The following is a 19,080-nucleotide window of genomic DNA, read 5'->3' as shown; positions in this document are numbered from 1 at the left end:
TGACAGATAACATTTATTGGATATTACCAAGAAACCTTTCTTTCTTTTCTTTCTTCACGTCATAAATAATGGCAACAAATGCTTCTTTTTTTTTAAGCTGTGGAGTTTCTCTGAGCTTCTTTCTTGGTTTGTCTGTGCAGGAAATAGGTCGCCATGGTTACAGCGACGATGCTGTAAGTCGCCAAGACACACTGGAAAGAAGCAGAGGAACACTTTTAGCACTAACGAATCGACGTTCCTTATTCCCTCGTACATTGGCCAGGGATGTAGATGTGCAGCCTTCAGTGGAACCTCCATTTACAAACACCTTTATTTGCCAAATCTTTCATTTACGAACTTTGGCGTCGAGCCAAACGTGTTTCTGTGTGCGGACGTTCATGCATTTTGTCTCACGGCCAGGGCCGGCCCGTGGCATAGGCCGTATAGGCAAATGCTAAGGGCGCCGTCCATCAGGGGGCGCCACGCCAGTGCCACAAATGTTGGAGAAAAAAAAAAAAAAAGTTGGTACTATTATTTCTAAATACAAAAAATAATCCCACGTTAATTAAAATGCAAAGTAAAGCCTATATAATAGAAATATTATTTGTTACAACATTACGCACCCCCCCCCCCCCGCACGGTGCGCCCTCTCCCTTCCCGTATCATGACTCTTTTTGGACGTCACCACATCAAAAAATCAACACAAGATGTCAAAACGGCCAAAACTGTCAGGTGCCCAGGGAAGAAAAAAGAGAAAAGAAGAGGAGGAGAAACGAGAAAAGACAGAGGTAGCAGGTAGGTAACGTTAGCCTACATGAAATTATTTGTCTGTTACAGAATGTGATAGTAACCTGGCTTTTTAGCATTAAGATAATGTTACATGATTCGGCAATTGCTAATCAATAAATAGCTAGTTCTGTTTTAACGTCGGGTTAATATTGTGGAGGGGGCTAAATTGTTATGGAAAATAATAATGTAACGTTAGGTAATTACAGTACTCCCACCTTACATTCCTCAGGGACATTTGTATTAGATCTTTTAAGCAGGTGTTTTTTGTTTACATTGTTATTGCCTTCTGGTTAGCTAATGTTTGCCCTGCAGGTAATAGTCACTTTTCCACCCCTTTATATATTAGGTATAGTTGTAAGCCTAGTTGTTAAAGTGCACATCATTAATGTTAATTAAGCAATATGTATGTAAAAAATATTGTATTTCATATATTCATTTTTTATTTTTTGCATTCATTTATTTATTCATATTTTTTTTTATCTTGTTAACTATTCTGATTGTTAATTTGCTTTCTTTAAGTAAAAAAAAGGTCAAAGACAAAGCTATTCGGTTTCTTGTGCGTATATACACTTCACTGCCGATGTGGGGGGGCGCCACCTAAAATCTTGCCTAGGGCGCCAGATTGGTTAGGGCCTGCTCACGGCTGCCCACAAAAAGCAGGGAGCATCATTTTTGTGGACAGTCGTGTTGGAATAATTGTTTGTAAGTTATCACAAAAGAAACGTTGTATTATGAATGCTGTCTTTCGAGGCCTAACAAGAGGAAGAAGGCTCGTGAAACGCCACTGTGATTTCAACACGGACAGATGGCAGGATCTGCTCAACTTCCAGAGGAACTCTCTTTGAAGTGTTAAACGAACTCTCTCTGAAGTATTTCACAAACTCTCTTCCAACTATTTGGTAACCGAGGTCAACGCTATTTACGACCCGCTGCCCTCTTGAAGTCCCTGTGGTCAGGAGACGGGAGGGGTTATCCATTGTCCTCCAACACCTGCCCCAGCTGGATCCAGGAAGAGCCCAAGCCCGAGAAATCCTCTTCTTGGACTTCAAAGCGACCGAAAACAATGACTGTTTTACATACTTCCCATTCCTGCTGTGACATGTGTTGGTGCGTGAACATTGAACATCTGAATAAAAGAGGAGACGAAAACCTTCTTCATCAGAGCGTGGTGCAGGACTGTACAGAGAGTGCAGTGGCCATGTCTCTCCTCAATATTGAGTCCAAATTGAATTCTGTCTCTGTTTGATTCCTTGCCTTTTGTCTTGTTTAATAGATGTCTTCAGTGTTTGAACGTGACAGTCGTGTACTTGCCGTACACGACTGTGCCTTTTTTTGTTTTTTTTGCCTTTTTGACGAGTTTTGTCCATTTTGCTAACCCAATACGAGCCTCGAAAAAAAACCACAGTCCGGTGTGGAGATAGGATAGCAACAACTTAAATAGTCCATCCATCCATCCATTTTCTACTGCTTATTCCCTTTGGGGTCGCGGGGGGGCGCTGGAGCCTATCTCAGCTACAATCGGGCGGAAGGCGGGGTACACCCTGGACAAGTCGCCACTTCATCGCAGAACTTAAATAGTCTTGATTGCTAAAACAAAGCAGGTGCGGGGAATAGCGCTCTGAGGAAGACATGAAACTGCCAACAAAACAGGAAAATCCACCAAAAATAGGGGCAAAAAACTACGACTAAAACACTACACACAGGAAAACACCAAAAAAAAAAACAGTAGGTGGCAGCAGGTAGCTAATTGCTTTGTAGATGTCGGGAACGACGACAATGGTTTGCATCAGTGACGTGCGGTGAGGTTGATGACTGACTTCATCACAGTCAGATTTACAAACATATGAACCCTAAAGAGTATCTTATTCACCATTTGATTGGCAGCAGTTAACGGGTTATGTTTAAAAGCTCATACCAGCATTCTTCCCTGCTTGGCACTCAGCATCAAGGCTTGGAATTGGGGGTTAAATCACCAAAAATGATTCCCGGGTGCGGCGCCGCTGCTGCCCACTGCTCCCCTCACCTCCCAGGGGGTGATCAAGGGGATGGGTCAAATGCAGAGGACAAATTTCACCACACCTAGTGTGTGTGTGACAATCATTGCTACTTTAACTTAGCTTTAACTTTACACATACAAACTGTAGCACACAAAAAAGCACATTTAATTAAAAAAAAAAACATTATTATGGTCTTACCTTTACTTATAAATGAAGTCCATGCGCCGCATCTAAAGCCCTCACTTAAACTTTCCACGTGCAAGATTGAATCTATTTAAAAAAGTGTAACCGAGGGTTTATAAATGTGGCCTATACTGTATGAAACTACAATATAACAAACACGGAGGCTCCAGTTTACACGAGGACCACTTTATTTACCTTCTTTCAAAAACCTCCGCTCCACTCCAACGTGTCATCAGTTCCGCTCTTAGCGCCTTCAAAATAAGAGCTCAAGGCATATACTGTATAACAGCGCATAACAGGAACTTAACATCACAAAGAGGAAAGCCCATAAAAATAGGTTACAAAAGTTATTTAATAAGAAGCCAAAAGGTGCAAAAACAATAATGTTCGTGTTGGAGGAGTTGTGAATTAGATACACCTGCAGTCTGCAGGTGTATTGAGGTTAAAATTGTTATGCGCTTATTATTTTTTTATTTGATTTTGTGTGTGGCATAGATTTGCCGTGCGCAGAGGACGTTTGAGCAGGCGCGCACCTTAGCGGCTGCGCTAGCATCACAGCTAACGTTAGCCATGCCGCTACCTCGCTCTCTGCTGGGAGAGGACGTATACGTATGTGACGTATGACGTGACAGTATGTGACGTATGACGTGACAGTATGTGACGTATGACGTGACAGTATGTGACGTATGACGTGACAGTATGTGACGTATGACGTGACAGTATGTGACGTATGACGTGACAGTATGTGACGTATGACGTGACAGTATGTGACGTATGATGTGACAGTATGTGACGTGTGTAAGAAGGTGCGCTCGCTGTCTGTGAGAGGGAGACACAGGAAAGAGTGAGAAGAGCCTGTGGTGTAATGCCAGCAGCTAAAAGCAACTGCGTGAGAATTGTGGATGTGTTGAAGGTGTGCTGGAATATGCAGAACGGAAATTAGGGAGCAGCAGAAAAGTGGAATGTATTATTTAAATCGGTCCGTTGGAAAACACGGACCGGAGTTTTTTTTAAAACTGGATCTGGATCGGCATTTTCCCATGCCTTGCCGATACGCAATTTTTGGCAAATATCGGCAGCCGATCCGATCCAAATATCGGATCGGGACATCCCTAGTCTCAGCACTCTTTAACGTCGGTGTGAATTAACGGAAGCCAGATTTGGGCACAAACCTGACTGACTAGATGGGAGGCCACTCTCTGAGGAAATACAGTATGATAAAACCCGAAGATGTGTGTGTGTGTGTGTGTGTGTGTGTTATGTACATTTCGGCGACCCTGCATGGTGTAGCTGTTGAAGTACTTCCTCAAACCAGTCAACTTGACGGCAGCAGGCGCCTCCATGCCAAGAAGTTGCCTCTGAAAAGGACAGAAAAGACATGATGCAAGAAAAAAAAAAAAAAAAACACAATCCGAGATGGTGAAAGGTCAACAGTCCCGTCATAGTGAAAGAGAAACCATGAAGCAGTCGTTAACTGTAAGTGGAAAATGATAACCTGTTCAAAGGGCAGTGTGGTGGTTGTTAGTAAACATGGTGCTGCGAGGTCCGTGACCATCAACATCTGAAAGGACAATGTAAACAAACTAATCCGTGGATCATTCCTTTTTCAAAACAAAACCTAAACTAAAAAAAAAAATGATAATAATAATCCCACGGATTGTAACTCTCCATGTGAATCTTTTGTTTTCCAATATAAAACCAAGACTAAAAAAGTGACACAACAACTCATGTTTTCCATACTTCTTTCCAGACCCAAAATAAACAAAAAAATGGACAAAATGGACAAAATGGACAAGGGGCATATTTGGTCAGTGTAGGTCCGTGTACTAGTGATGGGTCCGGCAACACCGATGCATCGGCGCATGCGTCGAGCTCATAGAGCGAAACCCTGTGTCGGTGCGCGTACCGCTTTTAGAAAGTCACGTGACCCATCATGAGCTGTTTTGGTCACGTGACCGATACGCCAACTGTGTCGCACTGACGCCTCCTCTGTGCCCTGTGAGCGGCTCTTTTCTACAGCCCGAGAAATAATAACTAAGAAGAGAAATCGTCTAAAATGTAATACGTCGGAAAAACTTTTTTTTTTTTTTTTAATAAAAATGTGTAAAAATATAAAATTAAAAAAATACCCAGTCCACAATCATCCACAACACGTTCTCTTAGATTTCCATGTTATGATACATGTTCACATTATTTATTGACTGTATCTAAAAAAGACAAAAATATATTTTTATTTAAATGAAGATATGAAATAATCCTAAATGAAATACAATGACTTGGTTTATATTATTGTATATACTAGGGCAGGGGTCACCAACGCGGTGCCCGCGGTCACCAGGTAGCCCGTAAGGACCAGATCAGTCGCCCGCTGGCCTGTTCTAAAAATAGCTCAAAGAGCAGCACTTACCAGTGAGCTGCCTCTATTTTTTAAATTGTATTTATTTACTAGCAAGCTGGTCTCGCTTTGCTCGACATTTTTAATTCTAAAAGAGACAAAACTCAAATAGAATTTGAAAATCCAAGAAAATATTTTAAAGACTTGGTCTTCACTTGGAATAAGCGGTAGAAAATGGATGGATGGATGGGTCTTCACTTGTTTAAATAAATTCATTTATTTTTTACTTTGCTTCTTATTACTTTTAGAAATACAATTTTAGAGAAAAAATACAACCTTAAAAATGATTTTAGGATCTTTAAACAAATATACCTTTTTACCTTTTAAATACCTTGCTCTTCTTTCCTGACAATTTAAATCAATGTTAAAGTAAATTTTTTTTTTTTTTTTTTATTGTAAAGAATAATAAATATTTTAGCTTCTGTTTTTTCGACAAAGAATATTTGTGAAATATTTCTTCAAACTTACTATGATTAAAATTCAAAAAAATTATTCTGGCAAATCTAGAAAATCTGTAGAATCAAATTTAAATCTTATTTCAAAGTATTTTGAATTTCTTTTAAAATTTTTGTTCTGGAAAATCTAGAAGAAATACTGATTTGTCTTTGTTAGAAATATAGCTTGGTCCAATTTGTTAAATATTCTAACAAAGTGCAGATTGGATTTTAACCAATTTAAAACATGTCATCAAAATTCTAAAATGTATCTTAATCAGGAAAAATTACTAATGACTGCTCGCTGACTGCTCGCTGTTTCGAAAAAAGCTAAGTATCGTTCTATTTGTGTGCTTTTAAATTGTTCTGCAGCTTTCTTTATTACTTTCTCAACATATTTAGTAGTACTATTTAACTTGCAAATCACCCGATCTCTGTCTCTCCACCCCTCCCGCAGCTAGCTAGCAGCTAGCTGCTAAGCTAACGAAGCTAGCGCGGAGAAAGGCGTCGCCGGGCGCCGGTCAGAAGGAGTCTACTCCTGCACACCGTGACCAGGACTTCTCGGAAGACAGCAGGAACTTCACTCGGTGACAGAAAACACCGTGAGTATGGCTTCCTGCGCGTCTTGCACCTTACTCACGGAGAGGCTGGCTCTGCTAGAGGGCCGTGTCCGCCAGTTAGAGCAGAGTAATCTCGTAACTTTAGATGTTGCGGACACATCTGCTAGCGTTAGCTGTAGCGAGCTAACTAGCCCAGCCTGTAGCAGTCCTAAGCGGCCTACAAGCTACGGTGTACCGGTTGAGACGCATAATAGATTTAGCTCTTTAGCTAGTCCTACACCCCAGTCTACCGGGCACCACACCTTAGTCATAGGGGACTCCATCACCCGAAACATAAAGCTTAGCAAACCAGCCACAATTAAGTGCATCCCGGGGGCCCGAGCACCTGACATTGAGGCTAATCTTAGGGAGCTAACTCGCAACAGGCCTAGTAAACACGTACGACAGGCTAGTCGCACCACTAGTTATGCGAATATAGTTGTACACGTTGGCTCCAATGACACTAGAATGAGACAGTCAGAGATTACAAAGAGAAACATAGCCAGGACTTGTGATCTCGCTAGAAAGATGTCCAGGCATCGAGTAATTGTCTCTGGCCCCCTGCCTGCGAGAGGCAATGATGAGAGATATAGCAGATTAGTCTCGCTTAACAAGTGGCTGGCTAGCTTCTGTAGACAACAGGGACTAACGTTTATTGATAATTGGCCCTCTTTCTGGGGCAAACCAGGCTTGCTGATGAGGGACGGCCTTCACCCTAACCAGGAAGGCGCCATCATCCTGTCTAAGAATATAGACTACTGTTTAAGTCACATTTGACTAACTACACTAGAGCAAGCCCGGTCACAGGCAATTACAGAGCCTGCTAGTCCGGGTGAGGAGTCAGTTAAGCTAGAACTAGCCAGCACCAGACTGGATAATTCCTGTACGCATAGCAATTTTCTTAGAATAACACACAACTCACATAATGTGTTTTCTGTTGTGAATGTGTCCGGGGTAGATATGCATTCTACTGAGGTGGCAAATCATGATGCGTTCAGTCGATCGCAGCATCAAGCAAACAATCTGAAAATTCCCGTCGTATCAATTCCTAGATATGGTCGAAACTATTTAAAGTGCACTACGTATAGTAAACGCAACATTATTAATATTTCTACTACGGATAATTTAAACAAAAACTCGTCAAAACAGCCCAATACTTATAATATGGGCTTTTTAAACATAAGATCATTGTCTCCCAAAACGTTATTAGTTAATGAGGTCATTAGAGACAACAATCTTAACGTCATTGGTCTTAGCGAAACCTGGCTCAAACCAGATTAATTTTTTGCGCTAAATGAGGCATCTCCTCCTAACTATACGAATGCGCATATTGCCCGTCCCCTTAAAAGGGGTGGGGGGGTCGCACTAATATACAATGAAAACTTTAACCTTACCCCTAACCTAAATAATAAATACAAATCGTTTGAGGTGCTTACTATGAGGTCTGTCGCACCGCTGCCTCTCGATATGGCTGTTATCTACCGCCCCCCAGGGCCCTACTCGGACTTTATTAATGAATTCTCAGAGTTCGTTGCTGATCTAGTGACGCACGCAGACAATATAATCATAATGGGGGACTTTAATATCCATATGAATAACCCATCGGACCCTCAGTGCGTGGCGCTCCAGACTATAATTGATAGCTGTGGTCTTACACAAATAATAAATGAACCTACGCATCGCAACGGCAATACGATAGATCTAGTGCTGGTCAGGGGTGTCACCACCTCCAAAGTTATGGTACTCCCGTATACTAAAGTAATGTCCGATCATTACCTTATAAAATTCGAAGTTCTGACTCATTGTCAACAAACTAATAATAATAATAACTGCTATAGCAGCCGCAACATTAATGCCGCCACAACGATGACTCTTGCTGACCTACTGCCTTCGGTAATGGCACCATTCCCAAATTATGTCGGCTCTATTGATAACCTCACTAACAACTTTGACAATGCCCTGCGCAAAACCATTGATAGTATAGCACCGCTAAAACAAAAAAGGGCCCCTAAAAGGCGCACCCCATGGTTTACAGAGGAAACCAGAGCTCATAAATTATCATGTAGAAAGTTGGAACGCAAATGGCGCGCGACCAAGCTTGAGGTTTTCCATCAAGCATGGAGTGATAGTTTAATATCGTATAAACGCATGCTTACCTTAGCTAAAGCTAAATATTACTCAAATCTCATCCGCCTCAACAAAAACGACCCTAAATTTTTGTTTAGTACAGTAGCATCGCTAACCCAACAAGGGACTCCTCCCAATAGCTCCACCCACTCGGCAGATGACTTTATGAATTTCTTTAATAAGAAAATTGAACTCATTAGAAAGGAGATTAAAGATAACGCATCCCAGCTACAACTGGGTTCTATGAACACAGATACAACTGTATCTACGACGGATACTGCAATACAAAATAGTCTCTCTCTTTTTGATGAAATAACATTAGAGGAACTATTACGGCGTGTAAGTGGGATAAAACAAACAACATGTTTACTTGACCCACTTCCTGGGAAACTTATCAAGGAGCTTTTTGTATTATTAGGTCCATCAGTGCTAAATATTATAAACTTATCACTTTCCTCTGGCACTGTTCCCCTAGCATTCAAGAAAGCGGTTATTCATCCTCTGCTCAAAAGACCTAACCTTGATCCTGACCTCATGGTAAACTACCGACCGGTGTCCCACCTTCCCTTTATTTCGAAAATCCTCGAAAAAATTGTCGCACAGCAGCTAAATGAACACTTAGTGTCTAACAATCTCTGTGAACCTTTTCAATCCGGTTTCAGGGCAAATCACTCTACGGAGACAGCCCTCGCAAAAATGACTAATGATCTACTGCTAACGATGGATTCTGATGCGTCATCTATGTTGCTGCTTCTTGATCTTAGCGCTGCTTTCGATACCGTCGATCATAATATTTTATTAGAGCGTATCAAAACACGTATTGGTATGTCAGACTTAGCTTTGTCGTGGTTTAACTCTTATCTTACTGACAGGATGCAATGCGTCTCCCATAATAATGTGACCTCGGACTATGTTAAGGTAACGTGCGGAGTTCCTCAGGGTTCGGTTCTTGGCCCTGCACTCTTTAGTATTTACATGCTGCCGCTAGGCGACATCATACGCAAATACGGTGTTAGCTTTCATTGTTATGCTGATGACAGCCAACTCTACATGCCCCTAAAGCTGACCAACACGCCGGATTGTAGTCAGCTGGAGGCGTGTCTTAATGAAATTAAACAATGGATGTCCGCTAACTTCTTGCAACTCAACGCCAACAAAACGGAAATGCTGATTATCGGTCCTGCTAAACACCGACATTTATTTAATAATACCACCTTAACATTTGACAACCAAACAATTACACAAGGCGAATCAGTAAAGAATCTGGGTATTATCTTCCACCCAACTCTCTCCTTTGAGTCACACATTAAGAGTGTTACTAAAACAACTCTCTCCTTTGAGTCACACATTAAGAGTGTTACTAAAACGGCCTTCTTTCATCTCCGTAATATCGCTAAAATTCGTTCTATTTTATCCACTAGCGACGCTGAGATCATTATTCATGCGTTCGTTACGTCTCGTCTCGACTACTGTAACGTATTATTTTGGGGTCTCCCTATGTCTAGCATTAAAAAATTACAGTTGGTACAAAATGCGGCTGCTAGACTTTTGACAAGAACAAGAAAGTTTGATCATATTACGCCTATACTGTATATACACCTTTATATACATATATATATATATATACCTATACTGGCTCACCTGCACTGGCTTCCTGTGCACTTAAGATGTGACTTTAAGGTTTTACTACTTACGTATAAAATACTACACGGTCTAGCTCCGTCCTATCTTGTCGATTGCATTGTACCATATGTCCCGGCAAGAAATCTGCGTTCAAAGAACTCCGGCTTATTAGTGATTCCCAGAGCCCAAAAAAAGTCTGCGGGCTATAGAGCGTTTTCTATTGGGGCTCCAGTACTATGGAATGCCCTCCCGGTAACAATTAGAGATGCTACCTCAGTAGAAGCATTTAAGTCCCATCTTAAAACTCATTTGTATACTCTAGCCTTTAAATAGCCCCCCTGTTAGACCAGTTGATCTGCCGTTTCTTTTCTTTTCTCCTCTGCTCCCCTTTTCCTTGAGGGGGGGGGGGGGGGCACAGGTCCGGTGGCCATGGATGAAGTGCTGGCTGTCCAGAGTCGGGACCCGGGGTGGACCGCTCGCCTGTGCATCGGCTGGGAACATCTCTGCGCTGCTGGCCCGTCTCCGCTCGGGATGGTGTCCTGCTGGCCCCACTATGGACTGGACTCTTACTATTATGTTGGATCCACTATGGACTGGACTCTCACAATATTATGTCAGACCCACTCGACATCCATTGCTTTCGGTCTCCCCTAGAGGGGGGGGGTTACCCACATATGCGGTCCTCTCCAAGGTTTCTCATAGTCATTCACATCGACGTCCCACTGGGGTGAGTTTTTCCTTGCCCGTATGTGGGCTTTGTACCGAGGATGTCGTTGTGGCTTGTGCAGCCCTTTGAGACACTTGTGATTTAGGGCTATATAAATAAAGATTGATTGATTGATGATTGATAATGATGTTCCATAAATTCTTTTTATAATTTAAAAAAAAAGATTCAAATAAGCTAGTTTTTCTCTTCTTTTTGTCGGTTGAATTTTGAATTTTAAAGAGTTGAAATTGAAGATAAACTATGTTTCAAAATTTTATTTTAAATTTTTTTGTGTTTTCTCCTCTTTTAAACCGTTCAATTAAGTGTTTTTTTCATCATTTATTCTCTACAAAAAACCTTCCGTAAAAGGAAAAAAAAATGTACGACGGAATGACAGACAGAAATACCCATTTTTTTATATATATAAATGTATTTATTTAGCTATTCTTGTTTAAATCACACTTACGTGTAACTTACAAATGACAATATATTTATTTATTTAAGTGTGTATCAAACTGGTAGCCCTTGGCATTAATCAGTACCCAAGAAGTAGTTTTTGGTTTCAAAAAGGTTGGTGACCCCTGTACTAGGGCATCAAATCAGTGTCAGTTGAGTCGGTCCATAGGTTGCCTGTAGGGATTTTTAATGTCCAGCAGATGTCAGTATTTAGTGACACAGTATCGACACAGTATCAATACAGTTTTGCAATGTGTCGAAACGCTTCATGACGCCTCATCAACCCATCACTACCGTGTACCTTCCCTTCATTCTGTTGCCAATTCTAAAATGCAAATCAAAAAACTAATTTCGGGCCATTTTTTTCCTATTTTCATTTCTGAAACAAAAGTTGAACAACTATTTAATGACACTTTTTTAAAAGGACAATAGGACTCCTGCTGAACAAAGATGTTAGCGGTATGCTAAACGTGTCATGACTTGGTCCTGGGGTTTAGTTTTTCTAGAAGGCAACGGAAAGTTGGCTCGGGCGAGACGGGAAAGTGAGAACATATTTATTTAATTTTATCAAAAAAAAGTACAAACGAAAAGCGCGCACAGTGGCGGAGAAACAACTTGGCTAGGAAAACAAATACTTGCACAAAGGCAGAAACTATGAACAACAACAACAACAAAAAACTAACTGTGGCATTAATAAACAAAAACGTACTTGGCATGGACAGAAGGAGCGGCGTGAACGATGGACATGAAAAAAGTGCCAGAAATGTGCAGAGCATAAATGTGGGGATGTCACCAGAAAGACAAACTGAAAACAATGAACTTAAATACTACAGACATGATTAACGAAAACAGGTGCGTGACTCAAAACGTGAAACAGGTGCGTGACGTGACAGGTGAAAACTAATGGGTTGCTATGGTGACAAACAAGAGTGCACAATGAGTCCAAACGTGGAACAGGTGAAACTAATGGGGTAATCATGGAAACAAGACAAGGGAGTGAAAAGACAGAAACTAAAGAGTCCAATAACTAAACAAAACATGACTAAAACAAAACATGATTACACAGACATGACAAAACGCAAAGGAAAAGCTAAAATACTGCTTCCGGTTCAATTTGTCATCACACAAATAAACACGCATTTTTGCATTTTGGATGAACATTTTTTTCGACTTTTGTGTTTATTTGGAAAAATTCAAATCCATAAAAGGAAACAGCACAAAATCAAATTTTATGGCGATATTTTAATGAAAATCCACTCTTTTTTTTGTTTGTTTTAAAATCTGCCATAAATGATAAAAATCGAAAAACGGCCCTAATTTTGTTTTTTGATTTGGGTTTCAGAATCTGAAATAGAATGAAGGAAAGGTACACGGACCATTTTCATTAAAGTTTCGCCATAAAATTGGATTTTGTGCTGTTTTCCTTTAAGGGATTTTTATTTTTCCAGATGAACACAAAAAATCGAATATATGTTCATCCAAAATGCAAAAATGCGTGTTTATCCGTGTGATGACAAACTGAACCGGAAGCAGTATTTCAGTTTTTCCTTTGCGTTTAGCATGTTTTTTAGCATAACGCTAACATCTTTGTTCAGCAGGAGTCCTATTTAAAAAAGTGTTGAGATATTTGAATGGTTTATTAATGTTTTGTATCAAAATAATAGCTCAACTAGTATTAAAAGAGAACACAAATATAAAAGTTAGATTTACAGTAAAACATGAGGGACTTGTACAACCACTTTCACTCTTCTGTCATTGCAATGAAGGACGCACGGGGGCGCCACTGAGTCCCATTGTGTTATTTCTTTTTTAAATGTTGATTTGTTTTATTTGAGACACTTAACGTAAATCTATATCCAACAAAAAGTACACTTTTAAATTGTCAGCATTGAGAATTGATGTATTTCATGTGAATAAAGTAGTTTAAAGATGGACATACTTGCCAACCCTCCCGGATTTTCCAGGAGACTCCCGAAATTCAGCGCCTCTCCCGAAAACCTCCCGGGACAAATTTTCTCCCGAAAAACTCCCGAAATTTCAAGCGGACCTGAGTGACGTGTTGACAACACACAACAACAGTGTCTACCGTAAAGCAGTTGGTCTGCCGTAAACAGCAATGTTGTGACACTTTTAAACAGGACAATACTGCCATCTACTGTACATGCATATGTGACCCACCCATAATGTGTCACATTTTTGTGTTGATTTATTTATTTTATTTTGTGGTTTGAATTCGTTTTTGGAGCTGTCATTCCACATTTATCAGTATTCACATTGGTCAGTAGGGGGCAGTAGGGCGTTTCTTCCCAATTGAATGCTATCACCTGCAGATCGGAAGTGTCTTGTCATTCTGATGAGCGCGACCAGTCTGTGAACAATTGAAACGTCCTGTGTGCTTTTTCCTCCTGTATAACAGGTTAGTTTTGGTGAATCAACTCACTGAATAATATCCATGTGATCTTTATAAGTTTAAGTACACATTCTGATGGTGGAGCCTAACTCTAAAGTGTTTGTGAGTTGTAGTTTGTAAATGAACACTGAAATTCAAGTATTTATTTTATATATATTTATTTTATATATATATATATATATATATATATATATATATATATATATATATATATATATATATATATATATATATATATATATATATATATAGCTAGAATTCACTGAAAGTCAAGTATTTCTTATATATATATATATATATATATATATATATATATATATATATATATATATATATATATATATATATATATATATATATATATATCTTAACCACGCCCCCAACTTTTTTTTAAAATGAGAATCGATTCTGAATCGCACAACGTGAGAATCGCGTTTCGAATTCGAGTAGTAACCGTAATGCCTTGGAGGAACATAACTGCTGTACAACAAATTGACAGGAAGTGACGTCTGGTGCATGGGTGGAATGATCGTGTCTTCCGGTACTCATTGGGTAGTGACAGTGCGTAGACATTTCTACATATGTCATATTGTCATATCTAAAAAGAAAAAAAAATCTGTGTAAGGCTTCAAAGACTTTAAGACAGAGTCACGGGAACCGTAGTAATTATCCCTGCCTTTATTTTGAAAATGAAACTTCCGGTGTCTGCAAATGAAAAAAAACATTCGTTTTAGTCTGTTTTTCCATTTCTGTATACTGGGAATTGTTTAATATTTGCTATGTGAAATATAGGATAAAAACACAGTTATTCATTTTATAATTAAATTAAAATAAACCAATCAATCGTTTTTTGTTTTTAAATGTCCAATGATGTAAATAAACTCCAGTGACTATTATTACCGTATATTTTGCTCATTTCATTTCCGTGTATGTGCTATATAAGATGACTGCATAATTAAACTAACATCGTCCTTTGTAGAGATTGTCATTTTCCAATCAAATGCAGACAGAAGAAGGATTAAATGAAATCATTCCTTACCTTTACCTCCGTTATCAGGTGACCAAAGCTAGTGAGCGGGATGCGCACTTTAACAGGAGACGTCGGCATGATACAATGATGTTTATCCTCACACTTACACCAAGCGAAGTCGTCTTTAATACAAGTTCGTCCGCCCGGAGAGAGATTTTATTGTCTAAAAGCAGGTAAAGATATTATTGTCTAAAAGCAGTTAAATATATTATTGTCTAAAAGCAGGTAAAGATATTATTGTCTAAAAGCAGTTAAATATATTATTGTCTAAAAGCAGTTAAATATATTATTGTCTAAAAGCAGTTAAATATATTATTGTCTAAAAGCAGTTAAATATATTATTGTCTAAAAGCAGTTAAATATATTATTGTCTAAAAGCAGACAAAGGGGTCACATGTGAGTGTTCCGGGTTGCTGTGACGCCAACAGAATCCGACCAATCAGATGTCTGTTTGTGAAGTTTCGACCAATAAAGTGATGGCTTGGTGGCATGTCGTCACTATTCTGTTACACAACTGAGTGTAATTTGTCTTTTAGGCCGCAGGGTGGCGACATATACATGTATAGTATTGTACAAGACATACCAACGACGAAGTTAGAGCAAGTGAGAAATGATCATCTTTGTGTGAAAGTGAAACCTTTTCAACTTTTGGACAAATAAGTCATAATTATGAGATGTAAAGTCAAAACTGTGAGATCAAATCCATATTATGAGATCATAAGTCATAATTGTGAGATAAAAAGTCGACATTTTAAAAAAGGAAAGTCGAAATGATGAGATAAAAGGTCATAATGAGACAAAAACTTGAAATTATGAGGGAATTTTTTTTTAAATTTATGAGATAAAAAGTCATAAATATGAGATTAAAAAAAAGTGTAAATTATAAAGGTAAGAAAGTCCAAATTATGAGCTCAGAAAATCGAAATTATTTGATAAAAGAGTCCTAATCATGAGATAAGACACAATTATGAGGTAAAAAGTCTAAATTATGAGATAATAAATCAAGCGCTTTGAGTGTCTCGTCGATAGAAAAGGAGCAATATAAATCTAATTCATTATTATTATTACTAATGAGACAAGAAGTTTAAATTATGAGATAAGAAAGCCAAAATTATGAGATAGCAAATCTTTAATAAGAAATGAAAAGTGACAATTATGAGATGAAAAGTCACAATTGTGACATAAATCGAAATTATGAGATACAAAGTCCTAAATATGAGACAAAACGTTCAAATGATGTAATAAGAAAGTTGAAATTATGAGATAAAAAGTCACTATAATGAGATAAAAAGTCTAAATTAAGAGATAAGAAAGTCAAAATTGTGAGCTAAAAAGTCATATTTGTGAGATGGAGTCGAAATGATGAGATAAAGTCGAAATGATGAGATAAAGTTGAAATGATGAGATAAAAGGTCATAATTATTAGACAAAAACTTGAAATTATGAGGGGGAACATTTTGATTTATGAGATAAAAAGTCATAAATATGAGATAAAAAGTGTAAATTATAAGACAAGAAAGTCCAAATTATGAGCTCAGAAAATCGAAATTATGAGATAAAAGAGTCCTAATCATGAGATAAGACACAATTATGAGATAAAAAGTCTAAATTATGAGATAATAAATCAAGCGCTTTGAGTGTCTAGTCGATAGAAAAGGAGCAATATAAATCTAATTCATTATTATTATTACTATTATGAGACAAAACATTTAAATTATGAGATAAGAAAGCCAAAATTATGAGATAACAATCTTAACTATTAGAGAAAGTCGCAATTGTGACATAAATCGAAATGATGAGATACAAAATCCTAAATATGAGACGAAAAGTTTATGATAAAAAGTAATAAAATAATAATAATAATAAAATAAAATACTATTAAATAATAATACAATAATTAATAAATAATAATAATAATAAAATAATAAGAAATCACTATAATGAGATAAAAAGTCTAAATTAAGAGATAAGAAAGTCAAAGTAGTGAGCTAAAAAGTCATATTTGTGAGATGTAATCGAAATTATGAGATAAAGTTAACAAATCAAAAATGTTGTCTTTGTAGCATATTCAACTGAATATGGCTTGAAAAGGATTTGCAAATCATTGTATTCCATTTATATTTACATCTAACACAATTTCCCAACTCATATGGAAACGGGGTTTGTATGTATGTATGTGTGTGTGTGTGTGTATGTTTACTAAATGTATGTATGTATACATGTATGTATGTATACATGTATGTATGTATGTATAATTACATGTATGTTTACATGTATGTATGTATGTATACATGTATGTATGTATGTATGTATATATGTATGTATGTATGTATGTATGTATACATGTATGTATGTATGTATGTATAATTACATGTATGTTTACATGTATGTATGTATACATGTATGTATACATGTATGTATGTATGTATACATGTATGTATGTATATATGTATGTATGCATGTATGTGTGTATGTATGTATGTATACATGTATGTATGTATGTATACCGGTAATTACATGTATGTTTACATGTATGTATGTATACATGTATGTATACATGTATGTATGTATGTTTACATGTATGTATGTATATATGTATGTATGTATGTATGCATGTATGTGTGTATGTATGTATACATGTATGTATGTATGTATACATGTATACAAGTATACATGTATGTATGCATGTATACATGTATGTGTGTGTGTATGTATACATGTATGTATGTATGTATGTATGTATGTGTGTATGTATACATGTATGTATATATACATACATGTATGTATGTATGTATATATACATGTTTGTATGTATACTGTACATACATACATACGTACATTGGGGCGGTATAGCTCGGTTGGTAGAGTGGCTGTGCCAGCAACTTGAGGGTTCCAGGTTCGATCCCCGCTTCCGCCTTCCTAGTCACTGCCGTTGTGTCCTTGGGCAAGACACTTGACCCACCTGCTCCCAGTGCCACCCACACTGCTTTAAATGGAACTTAGATATTGGCTTTCATTGTAAAGCGCTTTGAGTCATTAGAGAAAAAGCGCTATATAAATATAATTCACTTCACACGCGTATGTATGTGTGTGTATATATGTATATTTGTGTATATGTATACATATATTTATATGTATATATATATGTGTTATATGTATAGCAAATATTTTTGAATGAATGATTTAGTGTTGTGTTCACTTTCTTCCAACATATTTGATTTTTTTTAATCAATTTACTGGCTGCTTATCATAATCCCATTTTTATTTAATATGGAAAAAATATGTAGTTATATTTTTGTACAGGATTATGATCGTTTAATCACTTTAACAGTGGCATGTTGACTTAGAAATCAATTGCACAGTTTTTAAATAACTTTTATTTCATTTTTTTGTCTAGCGATGGTGTCATGGGGGTGTTGACTTCTGTACTCACTGTGCATACTAACTACTGTGGTGTACGGATGACTAAGCAAAAGCTAAAATACTGCAGTGTAGTGTACTTCATAGTAATAATAATAATAATAATAATAACAATGCTTCACATAATGGGAACGCTTCATCGTTCTTGAGTCTTTCTCAATAAATAAAAACAAATAGAAGTCTTGATGTTTCACAACATCCTAAAGTCCTTCCACCAGCTCCGTGGCGACTCGATCTTCGTGGGCCACAAAGCTTGGTGACGGGGGCGAGGCGGAGGCGGGCGGGGTGGAGGGAGGAGACGGGAAGAGGGCGGGCTGCGAGGACGCCGCTCGCTGGTCGGGGAAGGCGAGGGGCAGGAAGACGACATGCCTGACGGGAGGAGGCCCGTCGGGAGACGAGGGAGTGGAGACTGAGGGCGACACGTCCAGCGGGGAGGACACGATGCTACCACTGGGGGGCGCCGTTCCAACATCTGTCGGCGTCAGTGTGTGTGTTGGAGAACATTCCTCCCATTTGGTTGGGGTGACGGCGGGGTCAGGTGACCTCTGAGGTCCCGACAGGTGCAGCTGGAGGGTCTCCTTATCCAGCACCGTGTTCTTAGAAGAAAAGAAGGAACTTTAGTGATAATGAATGAACAGCAACACCTTTCTTTGCCGCCCCCTGGTGCATACACTTGGCATTGCAGCGCTCCATCTGCACAGTATATATATATATATATATATATATACACACTAGAGATGCGCGGTTTGCGGACACAACCGCGGAGTCCGCGGATTATCCGCGGATCGGGCGGATGAAATAAAAAAAAATAAGATTTTATCGGCTCGCGGGTCGGGTCGGGCGGATTAATTAGATTTTTTTTTTTTTTTTTTTTTTTTTTTTGCGGGTGGCAGTTAAACCAATTGGTAAATATATATACATAGTTAAATGTT

General features: G+C 38.3%; 2 protein-coding genes across 3 annotated transcripts in view; both read right to left on the bottom strand.

The window, feature by feature from the left end:
* Window positions 1-14,978, bottom strand: LOC133570250 (ATP synthase membrane subunit K, mitochondrial-like). The gene is made up of 3 exons (XM_072916467.1): window positions 14,738-14,978; window positions 4,214-4,306; window positions 1-191 (listed from the first exon to the last, which is right to left on the bottom strand). The coding sequence occupies exons 1-3, from the start codon at window positions 14,804-14,806 to the stop codon at window positions 93-95; spliced, it is 261 nt and encodes an 86-aa protein (XP_072772568.1). The 5' UTR covers window positions 14,807-14,978; the 3' UTR covers window positions 1-92.
* Window positions 14,979-18,127: 3,149 nt separating this feature from the next.
* The window catches only part of dclk2a (doublecortin-like kinase 2a), an 88,212-nt gene continuing 87,259 nt past the window's right edge, over window positions 18,128-19,080 (bottom strand). For both annotated transcript variants that reach the window (XM_072916337.1, XM_072916336.1), the window contains exon 17: window positions 18,128-18,744. In XM_072916337.1, coding sequence (XP_072772438.1) covers window positions 18,349-18,744 — 396 coding nt within the window. In that variant the 3' untranslated portion in view covers window positions 18,128-18,348. The remainder of the gene's footprint in view (window positions 18,745-19,080) is intronic.

This window comes from Nerophis lumbriciformis, linkage group LG27 (assembly GCF_033978685.3).
Source record: "Nerophis lumbriciformis linkage group LG27, RoL_Nlum_v2.1, whole genome shotgun sequence".
Taxonomy (NCBI): domain Eukaryota; kingdom Metazoa; phylum Chordata; class Actinopteri; order Syngnathiformes; family Syngnathidae; genus Nerophis; species Nerophis lumbriciformis.
This window is presented reverse-complemented; position numbering and strand designations above follow the sequence as displayed.

Excerpts from the sequence above, each read along its gene's own strand:
- LOC133570250 (XM_072916467.1), bottom strand. The coding sequence starts at position 14,806 with ATGCCGACGTCTCCTGTTAAAGTGCGCATCCCGCTCACTAGCTTTGGT. Across the intron at positions 4,307-14,737 it reads ACCTGATAACGGAGGTAAAG|AGGCAACTTCTTGGCATGGA; the intron begins GTAAGGAATGAT and ends TGTCCTTTTCAG. Across the intron at positions 192-4,213 it reads CCATGCAGGGTCGCCGAAAT|TGTGTCTTGGCGACTTACAG; the intron begins GTACATAACACA and ends GCTTCTTTCCAG.